Genomic DNA, 14,970 nt, shown 5'->3' on the forward strand with positions numbered 1-14,970 from the left:
GGCCCTAATCTTCTTCCGTATGATCTGGATAAGTCGCTGATTAATTGTGCTCAGAAGAGCAGAGCTGCAGATTTTCTTCTTTCATTCTGACTCGTCCTCTTCCTCCTTTATTTATTTATTCCCTCAACAGTCCGTTTGACGTGGTGATCAGTCCGGAGGCGGGGCCTCAGCAGATCAGGGCCTGGGGTCCTGGACTGAAGGGCGGCATTGTGGGTAAACCTGCAACCTTTGTGGTGGAGTCCATCGGCACCGACGTCGGAGTTCTTGGTAAGCCGGTTTGTCTCTTCTGAACTCATCCACTTAATCACAAGAGATTCTTTTTTTAATTTTTTCATCCTCTCTGCTCTGATTGGCTGTGTTTCAGGTTTCGCCATCGAGGGTCCGTCTCAGGCTAAAATCGAGTGCGAGGATAAAAACGACGGGTCGTGTGATGTTCGCTACTGGCCGACAGAAGCCGGGGAGTACGCCGTCCATGTGACCTGCGACGAAGAGGACATCGAGCTCAGCCCCTTCATGGCCCACATCGTACCCGACAACAACGCCAACCACCCGGAGAAGGTCAGAGAGGCAAAAACCAGCAAAATACACAGATTACTTTTCTCCATAGTTTGTAGCGTTAGTGTTGATCTGTTGATCTGTTTTCAGGTCCAGGCTTACGGGCCGGGCCTGGAACCGACCGGCTGCCAGGTGGACCAGCCGGCCGAGTTCACGGTGGAAGCAGAGGATGCTGGGAAAGGGCCTCTGAAGATCACCGCTCAGGTCGGCGCCCCGAAACGTTCAAACTCTGATTCTTCATGAAGCCGCATTAGTTCGAGTCTTAAATCTTCATTTACAAACGTTCAGTTTTAACTACGAGCCATCTGACCATCACACTGACCCAACATGTGTATTTAAAGTGACAGGACACCCTAAAACATCCCAATACTGGCAGAACTAAGCAGATTTCAATCTCATTATCGAATAATTATTTTGTGCAAAAAATGTAATGATCTATCTGGTCAAGAAAGTAAAATGAGTCGCCTATCAGAGTAGAACTGGAAGACATTTTAGAGATCCAAAAGCACCAAACAGAACCCTAAATGAAATGATCATTATAAGAGGAGGAAAGTGAAGCATTAACCTGCCCGTCTCGGTGCTGTTTGTGTGTTTCAGGATGCAGAGGGGCTTCCTGTGGAGGTGAAGGTGAGGAGCAAAGGGGAAGGCCTGTACCAGTGCTGCTACACGCCCGCCTCCTCTCTGAAGCACACCGTGTCCGTCAGCTGGGCCGGAGTCAGCGTCCCCAACAGCCCCTTCAGGGTAAGCAGCCAATCGCAGCCCCTCCTTCCCACAGGAAGTAGCGTAACGCTGCTCAAACGCAGCGAGCGGGTTGAGGTCGAGACGGTAAAAACGGTCGAGTCAGAGAAACGTTTGATCAAAAGTTCAACCAGGAAACCTCTGATCATCATCATCACTTACACTGAGCAGAGGTTCAAGTATTAGATGGTAGTTACTGAGCTGTGGCGACGTTTCTGCAAACACGTTTAATAAACGGATACATGCACCAGGTCCTCATGTTTACACTGTAAAAACACAAAACCTTCCTAAGCATTTCCGTCTAGTTTCCTCTGCAAATATCATGAAACGCTTGAAGTAAGATGGAACCTAACTAGCATGTAGCTGCTAAGCTAAATACAGGAGCTTGTTTTAAGGAGCAGTGTAAGCCTTATTTTGCCTGCCTTAATCTCCATGGCTACCATTCAGCTGTGCAAAATGCCTGGTTGGACTTAGCCCCGCCTTTAAGACTAAGCTCCTCCCTCTCAGCTCCTTCAGACTAGCCAGCAACAATCGGCAAACACCTGGTGGAACTACTGAGCTCTTTATAGGAGCTCCTTCTTAGACTAACGGTGGTAAAAACGTTGTTAAAGGGTTAATAGAGGAGCCATGTTTTGGAGAAGGTGGAGCTTCTTAAAGAGACAGGCCCAAATTCAGGAAGTTAAGTCGAGTAGTAAAGTTTCTTTTAAGGATTGTTTGAAATGCAGAGGATTTTTATGAGAAAGTTATCCTTGGTTACTTGATTACGTACCTGGAAAACATGTAATTCTGCCTCTTTAAATGAAGTATTAATTCCTATGGCAGGTTATTGACATTATTAAAAAGATACTTAAGTTAGGTTTGTCTTAATTCAATGAGGAATAAGATATTTGCACTAAATTAGACTAAAAATACTTTGTGTTTTTGCAGTGTATGGTCTTTGTACTCAGTTTGATCTCAAAGTCGCCTTCGAACAAAGCGAGACATAAAATGTCGTCTTTAAGTTTGAATTATTCAGTGAAATTCTTGAACCTCCATCTTTTTTTAATTACAGTCTAATTAATCCTGACAGTTTTGCAAAAACCAGATTAAATGCAGATGAGTCTGTTTCCGCTGGTTAAAGTGATTCGTTGCTTTGGCAGGTGTTTTATTTTAAAAGTATTTCCTGAAGTTACTGACTGAACTATTCAGCTAAAACAAGTTTCTGAATTAAACATCTTGATTTTTGTCCAGATGTAACAGCTGTCCTTTATGTTCAACTACTGATCAAAAAAATTACAAAAGCTTTTATTTTTATATGTTGTGAATTTGTTTTGTACTGTTTAACTGGGCTGTTCTGTCTCATTGTCTTGTTTGTTTCACTCTTCATGCACTGACCACCCATGTCTGCACTGTAATCCCTGTGAATGTAGTTTTATTGTTTTTAAGTGTAACTTTTTAAGTTTCACTCACCTGAACCTTTTGTGACTCAAACCTAATCACACAAACTATTTTATTTTCAACCTGTTATTCTTCACAAATCAATCACTGCAGTTTTTTTAAGTTTACATAAAATCAACAGATCCCTGCATTTTTTGCACTAAAGCAGTTATGAATTTAATGCAAATTCTCCTTGAGTTTACATGATGCTAACTCCCACCAATAGGTGGCAGTATCTCTTACTTCTACTACACTACTGCCTCACTTGATGTCCAGTTATAATCTGCAGTTAATGCAAAAAGTCACATTTACTCTGTTCTACCTGGAAGTGAGAAAAATATTTTTACACATTTTACATCTAGTTACTTTTTTAAGGGTTTAATGAGGAAAAAAAATTGTTACATTTCTTGCAAATATTTCTAAAGTATCACTGAAAAATAAAAGCCATGAAAACAAAGGATTGAATAATGTACTGAATGGACCAGTGAGAGTTTACATCTGGGAGCCTTAGCAGAGTGGAGGCTCTTCACACATAGAGGATCTTTGACTGTATTGTCAATATCGGAGTTTTAAAAGGATTTTATCACTAAACCCTGAGCTGCTTTTGTTCTCATGGAGTCAGAAAACATTTGAGGTGCAGCAGCTTGTCTGACGGGAGCGGTTTGAAGCACTCCTGAAATTTATGGTTTGGAAAAACAAAAAAATGTCAGAGGTTCAGATAAGTGGAGCTTTCACATCTTTTTCTTTTTTACTGTCAAATGAAAACCTTTTTCAATCTTAGATTGACAATAAATAGAAAATGAACATAGATTTTTCATGTGTATTCAAGGTGATCTGTGTCTGAGTGGAAAAGGTTTTCTTTGTGCAGTTAATGTTTACTAACCTCTGTGCACTAACATCACTGTCATCAGCTGTCCTCTCTCGCTCTTGGTTCTGGTTTCACCTGCAGCGTAATCTCATGAGAAACCGTGAATACGACGAATGTTTGCACGTTGTTCAGGAATTTCTGACGATGCCAGCAGAAACCAGAAGTTGGCAGAGACACTTAAATTCTCTAAATGAGGAGCAGGAGAAGAATCTGAGTATTTACAGATGTTTCTCTGTAATAAAAACCAACATTTGACTCGGAATTACTGATCCGAACAGCTCTGAGTTCATCAAGGTCCAAACATCATTTCAACAAGTCAAAGTTTAAAATCTGCTCCTTTTCTTTCCAACTGGTTTTAAAATTCAAACTGGTCTGAAGGACGGCTGGTAAACTGAAAGTTAATCTTCATCATAATAACTTAGAGATGCTGAATCATTTCAAATTTCAGTGGAAAGAATCAATTTATGTTTTTTTGTTCAGCTCTTATTTACTCTCTGTACTGAAATAATTTTACTTTAATCAGTAAATCAAATGAAAGTTAAATGGTTTAAAGAAATAAAGTTTAATTTAAATGTTTTATTGTCGTTTGGCTCTTTTGTTTTGGTTTTACCTGGTTATTATTCTCCATTAATGCTGATTTAAATCATAATTATGTCTGAACTCTGGTTGTTTCTGTGTGAAGAATACAAAGATGGAAAAATAAATAAAAAACTAAACACAAATTTGTTGGAAGAGTTTTGAGAAAATGTGAATAAATCCTGTCACCTGACAAAAAACAAGTTTTACTTTAAGGAACAAGAGTCTAATATATTTTGGCTTTTTAATATTTATTTGCAATACTAATGACTCATCATATTTTAATTCACCAGCATCAGTTTTTATTATATTGAGAATTAAAATACAAATTGTATCCTGAATATTTTAATGTTTTTAAGGATGTTTCAAAGAAATCATCAAATTAATGGAAATGAAGCAACAAAAAGCTCAAATAAATGAGCATTAAAATAAATTTAAACATAATTACTATTCATTTTCTTAATTGTAAGATTTAAAATGACAAACTGATGCATTTATTGTCTGGTCGTGGTTCTGGTTCTGTTTGGGTCACAAGCTTGAAGTTTAAATCTGCAGCTTTACTTGTTGGTTAAAACTTTTTAAACTGATAAAGAATTTAAATCCTGATTATTTTATTTCAGCATCGATTCCATCGGATGCACTTAAATGCTTTTATTGTGAAGGGACAAGTGTTTCTGCTGTTTTTTGCATTCTGAGAACGTTCCTCATGAATCCCTGTAAATGTTGCTTTAATTAAAGAGGTGTGTGTGCGTTTGCAGGTGAACGTGGGGAAAGGAAGTCACCCCAACAAGGTGAAGGTGTTCGGTCCCGGGGTGGAGCGCAGCGGGCTGAAGGCCAACGAGCCGACGCACTTCACCGTGGATTGTTCAGGAGCCGGAGACGGTACAACACACACACACACACACACACACACACACACACACACACACACACACACACACACACACACACACACACACACACACACACACACACTTGCATGACCCTGAAATATGCCTGCAGGAAGTTCATGCCCTGAGCAACACACGTCGTCCTTCATCGCCTGCTTTCACTCCCTCATGTTAATCATTAACAATCAGAAACGCCCTAAAATACTTTAAAAATGAGTTTTTGGGGAAATTAAAACTCTTTAGGATTTTGGGATTGCAAGAAGTGAAGCTGGTTTACAAATCTGCAGATATTTTGATTGCTTTTGTAGATTTTTTCTCAACCTTTCTCCATATTTTCTCTGAACCAAGAAAATGATTACAATGTGACTCAAAACAGGTCAAGAAACCCAGAAAAAATGTCTGATCTTTCATCAGCTGAACCGAGTTGGAGGCTGTTTTGGTTTTGGTCTCTGTTGAGATAAACATAAACTCACCTGGTGAAAGTGAAAATCTCCCAGCCGTTATCGGTTTCTCTCTCTGTGCTCAAGGTTTCGTCTGTCGGCTCTTCATTCTTTGAATTCCTCGCTCTGTTTGCATTTCTGGAAAACCTGCAGCATCTCGAGTATTTCAGGTGTTGGTGAAACGGGACGGCTCCCCCTACAGGCAGAAACTGTCTCTACACCCGCAGGGCCCTGCAGGTATCGGGTTATGCAGCTGGCTTGTTGTGTTTGTGTTCAGGGGACGTCAGCGTGGGCATCAAGTGGGACTCCAGCACAGACAGCGAGCAGGAGGCCGACGTGGACTTCGACATCATTCCCAACGCCAACGACACGTTCACCGTCAAATACGTCCCTCCTGCTGCGGGCAGGCTGACGGTGAAGGTCATGTTCACCGACCAGGTGCGAGGAAACCTCCGAGACGCCAAGCCGGGAGGTTCTTAGAGTTTGTGATGTAATTTATTTGTATTCGGGTGATTTCCAGGAAGTCCCTCTCAGTCCGTTCCTGGTGAAAGTGGAGCCGTCTCACGATGCTTCCAAGGTTAAAGCCAAAGGTCCGGGACTCGCGGCGACCGGTGAGGAACCTGGGCTTCAGCAATGCAGCAATCAATTTATTCTGATCATTAATCCATTATTCTGACCTGCAAGCAGATAAAGAAGTTGGGACATTTTTTAACCTGATTTCTTATATTTTTTATGATAAATGCATTAAAATGCAAATAACAAATGATTCACATCCTTTTCTAAATAAGAAAATCTTTTATTGAATTAAAGGCAATAACATTTCATTCCTTTAGTGAATTCAGGATAATTTAGAGCAAAGCATAATATAAATACAGCTGATCTGTTTCATTAAGTTAAATAATCTATAACTGGATGGAAAAAGGTGCTTGACTTTGTTTTTTATTTTTGTTTTTACATAATTTGAAGCAGCAAAATAAAAAACTGCCTCTAGAGGTTTTTTGAGCAAAACTATGATGAAAAATTGAACTCGCAAAGATGGCATCATATTACGAGAATTAAATTCCAATTTCATCTGTTATGACGTCATTCTAGTATTTTTTTTGCTTTATTATTTATATTTATGACTTTATCCTCGTAATCTTTTAATAAAATGCCTTTATCAGTCAGTTGTCCACATCATATTTGCATAAAAAATGTTTAACTGATTTTCTTTCAGCTAACTTTAATTTTTTGTCTGTATTCTCCAGTTAACAACTAACCGATCACTAAATTAATTGAGCTTTGTTTCAGATTAATCAGGATTAATCTGATGGTTGCAGCTCCTTCTGGAGCATCGCTGCTCGTTTTCAACTCTTCTGTTGCTGCACCTGTGCAGGTGTGGAGAGCGGTAAGCCCACTCATTTCACTGTGGTAACCAAAGGAGCCGGCAAAGCGCCGCTGGACGTTACCTTCTCCTCGTCGGTGAAAGACTTCGACATCATCGACAACTACGACTACTCTCACACTGTGAAGTACACACCTGTGCAGCAGGTGCGCCGGTCTGCAGAGCGTTTATGCACTTTGGATTTTTACTGGAAACTTTTGCTCCCAGAATTGAAATGAGATGAAAGTAACTGATGCAGTGAGGCAGGAGTTTGTTTTAGGTCATGATCTGGGTGTCTGCAGGGGGAGATGACCATCGTGGTGACCTTTGGCGGTGACCCCATTCCCAGCAGCCCCTTCACGGTTGGCGTTGCCGCGCCGCTGGACCTCAGCAAAGTCTCTGTGGACAACCTGGACGGAAGTGAGACGTTTTTTATTGGAGGCTGTGAGACGTTTACGTGTCGAAACGGATTACTCATTGTGTTTCAACAATTGACTTTCCGTCTGTATTCTCCAGCTAATTGCTAAATTAGTTGCTGATTATCTCAATAATTGATTTGTCGTAATTAATTGCTTCATTCCCTCTTTATATTTTCTGAAATTGTATTATTTAGTGCCATTTAAAACGAGTGGATGATGTCTGAGTCGCAGCTGAAGCTCTGCTTCCTGTTGCAGGGGTGGAGGTGAACAAGCAGCAGCAGTTCCTGGTGGACACTCAGGGCGCCGGAGGCCAGGGGCAGCTGGAGGTGGAAGTGGTCGGTATTAACGCTGCAGTTTAAGTTTTTTTAGCTCGATGCTGATGATGACGAAGACCTTTCCGCTCCTCTCGTTTCCAGCTGAGTCCGAGCCAGAAAGCGGTGCCTTGTAAAGTGGAGCCTCAGCCGGGGAGAGCAGCCGTCAGTTCGGTCCGCTACACCCCGACAGAGGAGGGCGTCCACGCCGTCAACGTGTCCTACGACGGGCACCCCGTCCCGGGAAGCCCCTTCCCCGTGGAGGCCCAGCTGCCTCCAGACCCCAGCAAGGTGGGCAAAACTGACGCTTGTTCTCTTTCTGGTCTTTTTATTTCAGGTTTGAACCATAAAGAAACCGTCTGCCAGCAGCGGAGCTAACTTTTCATTTAGCGGTTTTGTGAGCTTTGAAAATGTTTAGCGCTCTCGGCACTAAATCGCTAAGCGCTAATTTACTAACAGATGCTGTTTCGCATCTGTTAGTTTGACATCTGTGTTGTTTTGCTATTTAAACGTGTATATTCATGCTCTTATTTTGAAGCCACTTCGCGCAGCACTTCTATTTCCTCTCCTCACTTTTTCTTTCTCCACTAACTTTATTTAAAGCAAGAAACGAACAAGAACAAAATAAAACAGAGCGAAACACGTGAACGAGATCAAGATTAGCTTTGTGCCAAATGGATTTAGTTTTTAAAGGCAGATTAAATTTAAATTGAAGTTGTTAGCGCGTTAGCATTGTTGTAGCCGTTTGGAGTTGGGACAGCTAACATTCGTTAGTGCTTTAAGGTTAATGCCACTAACGTTTTAGTTATTTGCAGATGTAGGTTGTAACTAGTTACATTTACTCGAGTAGCGTTTAGGAGTACTTTTACTGCCCTTTACCAACTCTAAATTTATTTTTATGTGAGGTCTAATATTGGAAAATGTTGATTTAAGTGTTTCTGAATATTTGTAGTTATTTTTAATGTTTTAATTTATAGCTTGACTTTATTCAATATAGTGTATTAAAAAAGATAAATGTCACAAATTAAATACATTTAAATCAAATGCAAACAAAAGAACAATGGATTGTTAAAATGTTGAATCAGATTTTATGATCAGCATGTGATTCGCCTGAGTATTTATTTCTCTGGTTAACTTCAGGTTAAATGATAACGTGGGTCGGTTTGGTTCCAGGTGAAGGCGTTCGGTCCCGGTCTGAAGGGAGGGCTGGTCGGCGACCCGGCCGAGTTCACCATCGACACGAAGGGGGCCGGAACCGGCGGTCTGGGCCTGACGGTGGAGGGTCCGACCGAGGCGAAGATCGAGTGTTCGGACAACGGCGACGGCACCTGCTCCGTCTCCTACCTGCCCACCGAGCCCGGAGACTACCTGGTCAACATACTGTTTGAAAACGTCCACATCCCCGGCTCGCCGTTCAGAGCCGACATCCAGATGCCCTTTGACCCCTCCAAGGTGGTCGCCTCGGGGTCGGGGTTGAAGAAGGCGAAGGTGAGACTTTTCTGCTGCTTTTATTCTTCAGCCATCTTGAGTTCTTCAAGTTTCAATCCAAACTAAAGATGAAAAGTTATGGATTGGGTTTCGATGACGACGTTCCCGATGCAGGAGGGCAGATCTATTCAGTCTAATTCTACGCTTTGTTCTCTCAGCGACGCCATGCTACATTATTTATTTAATTATTTTTGTACATTTCTAAACCATTTGAAAGTTTATTTTGTACATGTAGTTTTTACTTTATTAAATATTATTATATGTTAATTGAGCTGACTGAACAAATGAAAGTTACATTTGTAATTCAATAAATTTCAAAAAAGAAACATTTCAGTCAATCAGCTGCTTTCCTGATCAGTATTGATACGTTAGTTCCTTAAATAGGACAAAACTAGCAAGCTTGCTTTTTTGCATATCTATTATAATTAAAGTGGGAAGTTGTCACCAGTTGCCTGGACGATGTTCGCCATCGGATCTTGTCTGTTGCCAACCAAACGATGCTGCATTTATCCTGTGCAGGAAGCTTTGCATTATGGGGGTTTAGGCTGTTTCTGTGGTGATACAGTTTTTAAATTTAATTAATAATCTTAAAAAGGTCTTTAAAAGAGCATTTATGTCTTTTTAAAGAGAGATGATGGTTTCGGTCCAGAAGTGAGGAAGTAATCTGGGTTTTTGGTGTTTGCAGGTTGGAGAGATCAGCGTTCTGAATGTGGACTGCTCTCGGGCCGGGCCGGGTCAGCTCAGCCTGGACGCGGCGCCGGAGTCTGGGCCGGGCTCAGGTAAGACCAGCTCGGAAACGGCCACATGGGTCCGAGAAGCAGCGAGGCTTCTGGGTAAAAGGTTTCATCAGATATTAATACACCGGTTTTAAATTAAAGAGGCTGATTGAGATTTCTATAAAATAAACTTCCAGTTGAAAGAGTTTATTTTTTATAAAAGTGTGCCATGCACTTATATTCAGCCTCGTTTATGTAATCAAACATCTGCAACATTTGAAAACCAAAGAGACAATTTGTCTTCAGTCCATAAAAATACAACTTTAAAGAAGCAAAAGCTACGTAACCTTTTGTCAAAATACAACTTTGATATTTTTAATATCTAGAATAGGAAATTGGTGGTAATTTTTTAAAGAACCACCATTTTACTTCATGCAGGCAGCGAAGGTGGAAAAAGTAATGGCATAAAAATCAATGTAAGATCTGAACGTCGATATTTAGCTTTTTGCTTTTCAAACTGTTTTAAAAAGCAGAATGTGTGGAACGATTCGGTGCGTCGTCAAAGGAATCATCCTAAATGTGACGTTTTGTCCTTCAGACATTTTTTCCCTGCATTTCAGGCATGAAAGCAAAGACGGAGGTGGTGGACAACCAGGATGGGACGTACACGGTGACCTACATCCCCCTGACCTCCGGCATGTACACCCTGATGCTGAAGTACGGAGGTAAATCCGTGCCAGGATTCCCTGCCAAGGTGATGGTGGATCCTGCAGTCGACACCTCCAAGGTCAAAGTGTTTGGACCCGGCGTCGAGGGCCAAGGTTTGCGGCTAGAACCGATTCGTTTGGGCTAAAAGTCGCTGAAATTCAAGTGTAATGACTATGAATTTCCTCTGCAGCCGTTTTCAGAGAAGCTACCACGGATTTCACAGTGGACGCCCGACCTCTGACCCGGCGAGGTGGAGAGCATGTGAAGGCCGAGGTCAAGAATCCGTCCGGCGCTCTGACGGAGTGCGTGGTGACCGACCAGGCCGACGGGACGTACAGCGTCGAGTACACGCCCTTCGAGAACGGTAACGCTGCAGGGCGAGACGCGACCCGCTCACCTGTTGGACTGCTGGGTTTCTGAAGCGTCCGGTTCGTTTCCCCAGGCGTCCACAGCGTCAGTGTTCTGTACGACGACGCGCCGGTTCCCAAGAGTCCGTTCAGAGTCTCTGTGACGGAGGGCTGCGACCCCAGCAGGGTGGTGGCCACCGGGCCCGGGCTGCAGCGGGCCCTGACGGACCAGAACAACACCTTCAACATCATCACCAGGTGCTTCACAGCGTCGCATGTTACTAAACAAAATCAGCTTTTCTCTGTTTGCCGTGGAGCTGACCTGAATTTAAAGTTCAAATAAACAGAAGCTGTAGAACAAGATGGCCGCCCTCTGTGCTGACATCACTCTGAACTACAGAAAACCCCAAAAATACAGATTTTCCAAAAAATTTAATCTTCAAAAAACCTTTAAATAACTAAACAAATATTAATGTAGATCATGAGAATCCTTTGAACTCTGATGGGTTAAAGCAGAAATCATTATTTTTAAATTTAAAATAACTTGATGTTTGAATCGAATTGTGGCTCCAGAAATCTGTATCGAGTCGTGAGATTGTAAAACTTTCCCAACTCTATTATAAACCATAAGACGGCGTCTTTGCTAGACCTGTTCTCCACCGTCATGGCGTCGTTTCTCCCCACAGGGGTGCAGGAATCGGCGGCCTCGGCATCACCGTGGAGGGTCCGTCTGAGTCCAAGATGTCGTGCAAAGACAACAAAGATGGCAGCTGCAGCGTGGAGTATGTTCCGCTCACGCCGGGCCTCTACGACGTCAACATCACCTACGGTGGCGAGCACATCCCAGGTGAGGTCATGCTTCCACGCAGGATTAAGTCTCTGTTCTTCTGTCTGATGCCGGCTCAGTGTTTGCAGATGTTCTCGTTAAATCCGGATTTCAGATTTTTTTTTTTTTGTCTTTGTGGGGATTATGATAAATATGACGTGACGAAAAGGAATGAAACACTCTCTTGCATCTGCGTTCCCCTCGAATGCGTCATAAATAAACTTTGATGGCTCGGGCCTCATTTCCGCCTCATGTTCTGAGGTTGTCGAATTGTTTTTGTCTCGTTAAACTCGTGCCGAGCGATCAACTTTAATGCTTCAAAGATGCGGCCGAGAGGTTTTTGGCTTCGACGGAAAAGACTTTGTTCGGCGTGTTTAACGCCTTTAATGAGCCGCGGCCAGTTCGTGGTTCTGATGTTTGTTCCGCCGGCTGGAGGTGTCATGATGTCTGAACACATCTGCAGCACATGAGCAGGACGTAAAAGGAGGATTTGTTAAGAGATTTTTAAACTGCTTTGGTTCTGAACATCCATTAAAATGCCAGGATGTTAAACAAGAGGGGAAAAAAATGACAAATACATGGAAGTTTTTTCCTGTTCAACAATAAACTAATCACTCAATATGTTAACTTAACAAGGAACGGCATCACTGGAGCCAAAATTAAAAAAAAGATTTTGCAGGTTTTCCATATTTGTCTATTTTCCTGTTTTTACCAGAGTTTAGTCGATTGAATGAAAGCAGTGAATTTTGTTTTGAGCAGGTAACTAGATAAATGTGGTTCTGTTTGCTGTGAAATGTTTATTAAAAGATTTATACTTTATAGCATTTTCCATAATCAGATTTTAATCGCTGCCCTGGACCAGAAACGGCCCCTGAACCACATTTTGGACACCAGTCCACTCGTTTCAGTGTTAACAGATAATTATCCGTCTCATACCATATTTTGACCAAAGTGACATTTTTAACAAACATAGCAAAATATATTTTTCAGTTTTTTTTCTGCCCTCATTAGTTTATATTTTTATTTTCCAGGAAGTCCATTTAAGGTCCCGGTGAAAGCCGTGGTCGACTCCAGCAAGGTCAAAGTGTCGGGTCCCGGTGTGGCGTCGGGAGTCAGGGCAAATATCCCACAATCCTTCAGTGTGGACTGCAGGAAGGCCGGCGAGGCGCCGCTGGCGGTGGCCGTCACGGGCCCCAAGGGGCTGGCGGAGCCGGTGGAGGTGACGCCCAACGGCGACGGGACGCACAGCGTGTCGTACACGCCGACGGTGGAGGGACCGTACGCCGTCTCCGTCAAATACGCAGACGAGGACGTTCCACGCAGGTACGCAGCGCACACACAGCGCACACACACAGCACACACACACAGCGCGCACACACAGCAAGGTGTTTGTGTGATACTGGGAGTATCAACCACTTCAAATCACCATCATGTTTAAGTAATTTATTTAGCTTAAATTCCCAATTTCTTCTGAATGACGGATTTTATTTCACTTCATTCATGACTTTCTGAAATGAACATCTGGCTTGTGTTGTTTCTTCTACGTATTTTTACTGTTAAAGGAAAAGTATAAAAATATCTTCATATTTAAAGCAAAAAAACCATCAGATTCATGATTAGCGTTCGACTCTTAACTGTTTTATCTGATCCCTTCAGTCCGTTCAAGTTCAGGGTTCTGCCGACGCATGACGCCAGTAAAGTGCGCGCCAGCGGCCCCGGGCTGACCAGCGGCGTCCCCGCCAGCTTCCCGGTCCAGTTCAACATCGACGCCAGAGACGCCGGCCAGGGCCAGCTGAGCGTCCTCATCACGGTCAGCGACTCGCTCGCTCTCACACGATAACCAGGAAAGACTGCGTCACGACGCGTTTGTCCTCCGCAGGACCAGGATGGGAAACCCAAGCGGCCCAGTATCCATGACAACGATGACGGGACCTACACGGTGTCCTACGTCCCCGACCGCGCCGGGCGCTACACCATCGTCATAAAGTATGGCGGCGACGACATCCCGGCGTCGCCCTACAGAGTCCGCGCCTCGGCGACCGGAGACGCCAGCAAATGCACGGTGACGGGTAAAAGCGCCGCACGAACATCAGCAAAGTTCTTCTAAATCAACAGAACTGCTGTCAAACCTTTGAGCAGCAAAATGTTTGTTTGTGCTGCTATAATTAAGATATGCAAAGGTCTCTGAGGTTCTCCACATCAAAGCTGCAAACTAAATTAAAATAAATTAAAAATTGTGTTGAAACTGCTGTGACAGTCAGGATGTTATGGAAAATCCAACTTCTCCACCTTCTCCCAGTGCCAGTAACAACCAATCACAGCCCGGAGGAGGGTCTTGGCGCTGTTGCCAGTTTGTCCCAGTCAGCAGATTCTGTTATGGATGCTAAGGCTAGTTAGCATAGCCACCGATGGCGGCGGATGAACATTTTCCCGAAACAGTAAGTTGTTTCAGCGAGTACATCAGAATGATTGACTGCGCTAAGACCCGCCTCCTGGCTCTGATTGGTTGATTTTGGAGGAATTTGTCTCATAATAAACTGTCATGACGGCTTTAACAAACATGAAAAACACATTTAAATTCTGCAAACTAAATAGATAATTGCTCTATGGTTGTGCAGCTGACATATTTGTAGTACAGATGCTGGACACCAAATCAGTGTGATTTTTGTAAATGCGGGCAGTTTGCAGAGGTCAGAGATCATTCCCCCTTCACATTTGTGAAATTGTACAAATTTGGTGACCATCAACTCGTCTACGTTTGTGCAACAAATTTTTTTTGTTGCACAAATCTGGGAGTGATGGTGACAAACCTCTGGAAACATTTATTTGTGTCTTTAAAATGAAAAACTTACCGAATGTTTGACACCAATTCTGAGACTAGAAGAAGGCGGGGGGACCCGCTTCGCTCAGTGGGTTCAGAACGACCAACGGTTCCGTCTCCCCAGGACCGGGCGTGGGCCCGACCGTGGCCATCGGCGAGGAGCTGGGCCTGTTGGTGAACGCCAAGGCGGCCGGGAAGGGCAAGGTGAGCTGCGTGGTGGTCCAACCCGACGGCAGCGAGGTGGAGGCCGAGGTTCTGGAGAACGAAGACGGCACCTTTGACATCTTCTACACCACACCGGCTCCGGGGAACTACGCCATCTACGTCCGCTTTGGCGGGGAAAACGTCCCGCGCAGTCCGTTCAAAGTCATGGTGAGGAGGCGTCGCAAACTTGCATCAACGCAAAGATTATTTCCTGCCATAAAAATTTGCTCAGAGCAAACCCTAAATGTTTTCACGTGAAGTTTTTCTCACATCACATGAGAAAA

General features: G+C 43.3%; 1 protein-coding gene across 3 annotated transcripts in view; it reads left to right on the forward strand.

The window, feature by feature from the left end:
• LOC129372683 (filamin-B) overlaps nucleotides 1-14,970 on the forward strand; it is a 58,110-nt gene that overhangs the window by 29,615 nt on the left and 13,525 nt on the right. For all 3 annotated transcript variants that reach the window (XM_055050107.1, XM_055050105.1, XM_055050106.1), the window contains exons 12-32: nucleotides 131-267; nucleotides 365-558; nucleotides 646-759; nucleotides 1,153-1,296; nucleotides 4,912-5,035; nucleotides 5,761-5,921; nucleotides 6,004-6,094; nucleotides 6,859-7,013; nucleotides 7,149-7,266; nucleotides 7,521-7,600; nucleotides 7,682-7,867; nucleotides 8,750-9,064; nucleotides 9,750-9,843; nucleotides 10,401-10,601; nucleotides 10,679-10,852; nucleotides 10,931-11,093; nucleotides 11,522-11,682; nucleotides 12,693-12,984; nucleotides 13,318-13,471; nucleotides 13,541-13,730; nucleotides 14,607-14,854. In XM_055050107.1, the coding sequence (XP_054906082.1) occupies nucleotides 131-267; nucleotides 365-558; nucleotides 646-759; nucleotides 1,153-1,296; nucleotides 4,912-5,035; nucleotides 5,761-5,921; nucleotides 6,004-6,094; nucleotides 6,859-7,013; nucleotides 7,149-7,266; nucleotides 7,521-7,600; nucleotides 7,682-7,867; nucleotides 8,750-9,064; nucleotides 9,750-9,843; nucleotides 10,401-10,601; nucleotides 10,679-10,852; nucleotides 10,931-11,093; nucleotides 11,522-11,682; nucleotides 12,693-12,984; nucleotides 13,318-13,471; nucleotides 13,541-13,730; nucleotides 14,607-14,854 (3,496 nt within the window). The remainder of the gene's footprint in view (nucleotides 1-130; nucleotides 268-364; nucleotides 559-645; nucleotides 760-1,152; nucleotides 1,297-4,911; nucleotides 5,036-5,760; nucleotides 5,922-6,003; nucleotides 6,095-6,858; nucleotides 7,014-7,148; nucleotides 7,267-7,520; nucleotides 7,601-7,681; nucleotides 7,868-8,749; nucleotides 9,065-9,749; nucleotides 9,844-10,400; nucleotides 10,602-10,678; nucleotides 10,853-10,930; nucleotides 11,094-11,521; nucleotides 11,683-12,692; nucleotides 12,985-13,317; nucleotides 13,472-13,540; nucleotides 13,731-14,606; nucleotides 14,855-14,970) is intronic.

The sequence above is a fragment of the Poeciliopsis prolifica genome, unplaced genomic scaffold (genome assembly GCF_027474105.1).
Source record: "Poeciliopsis prolifica strain line A6 unplaced genomic scaffold, Auburn_PproV2 SCAFFOLD030, whole genome shotgun sequence".
Taxonomy (NCBI): domain Eukaryota; kingdom Metazoa; phylum Chordata; class Actinopteri; order Cyprinodontiformes; family Poeciliidae; genus Poeciliopsis; species Poeciliopsis prolifica.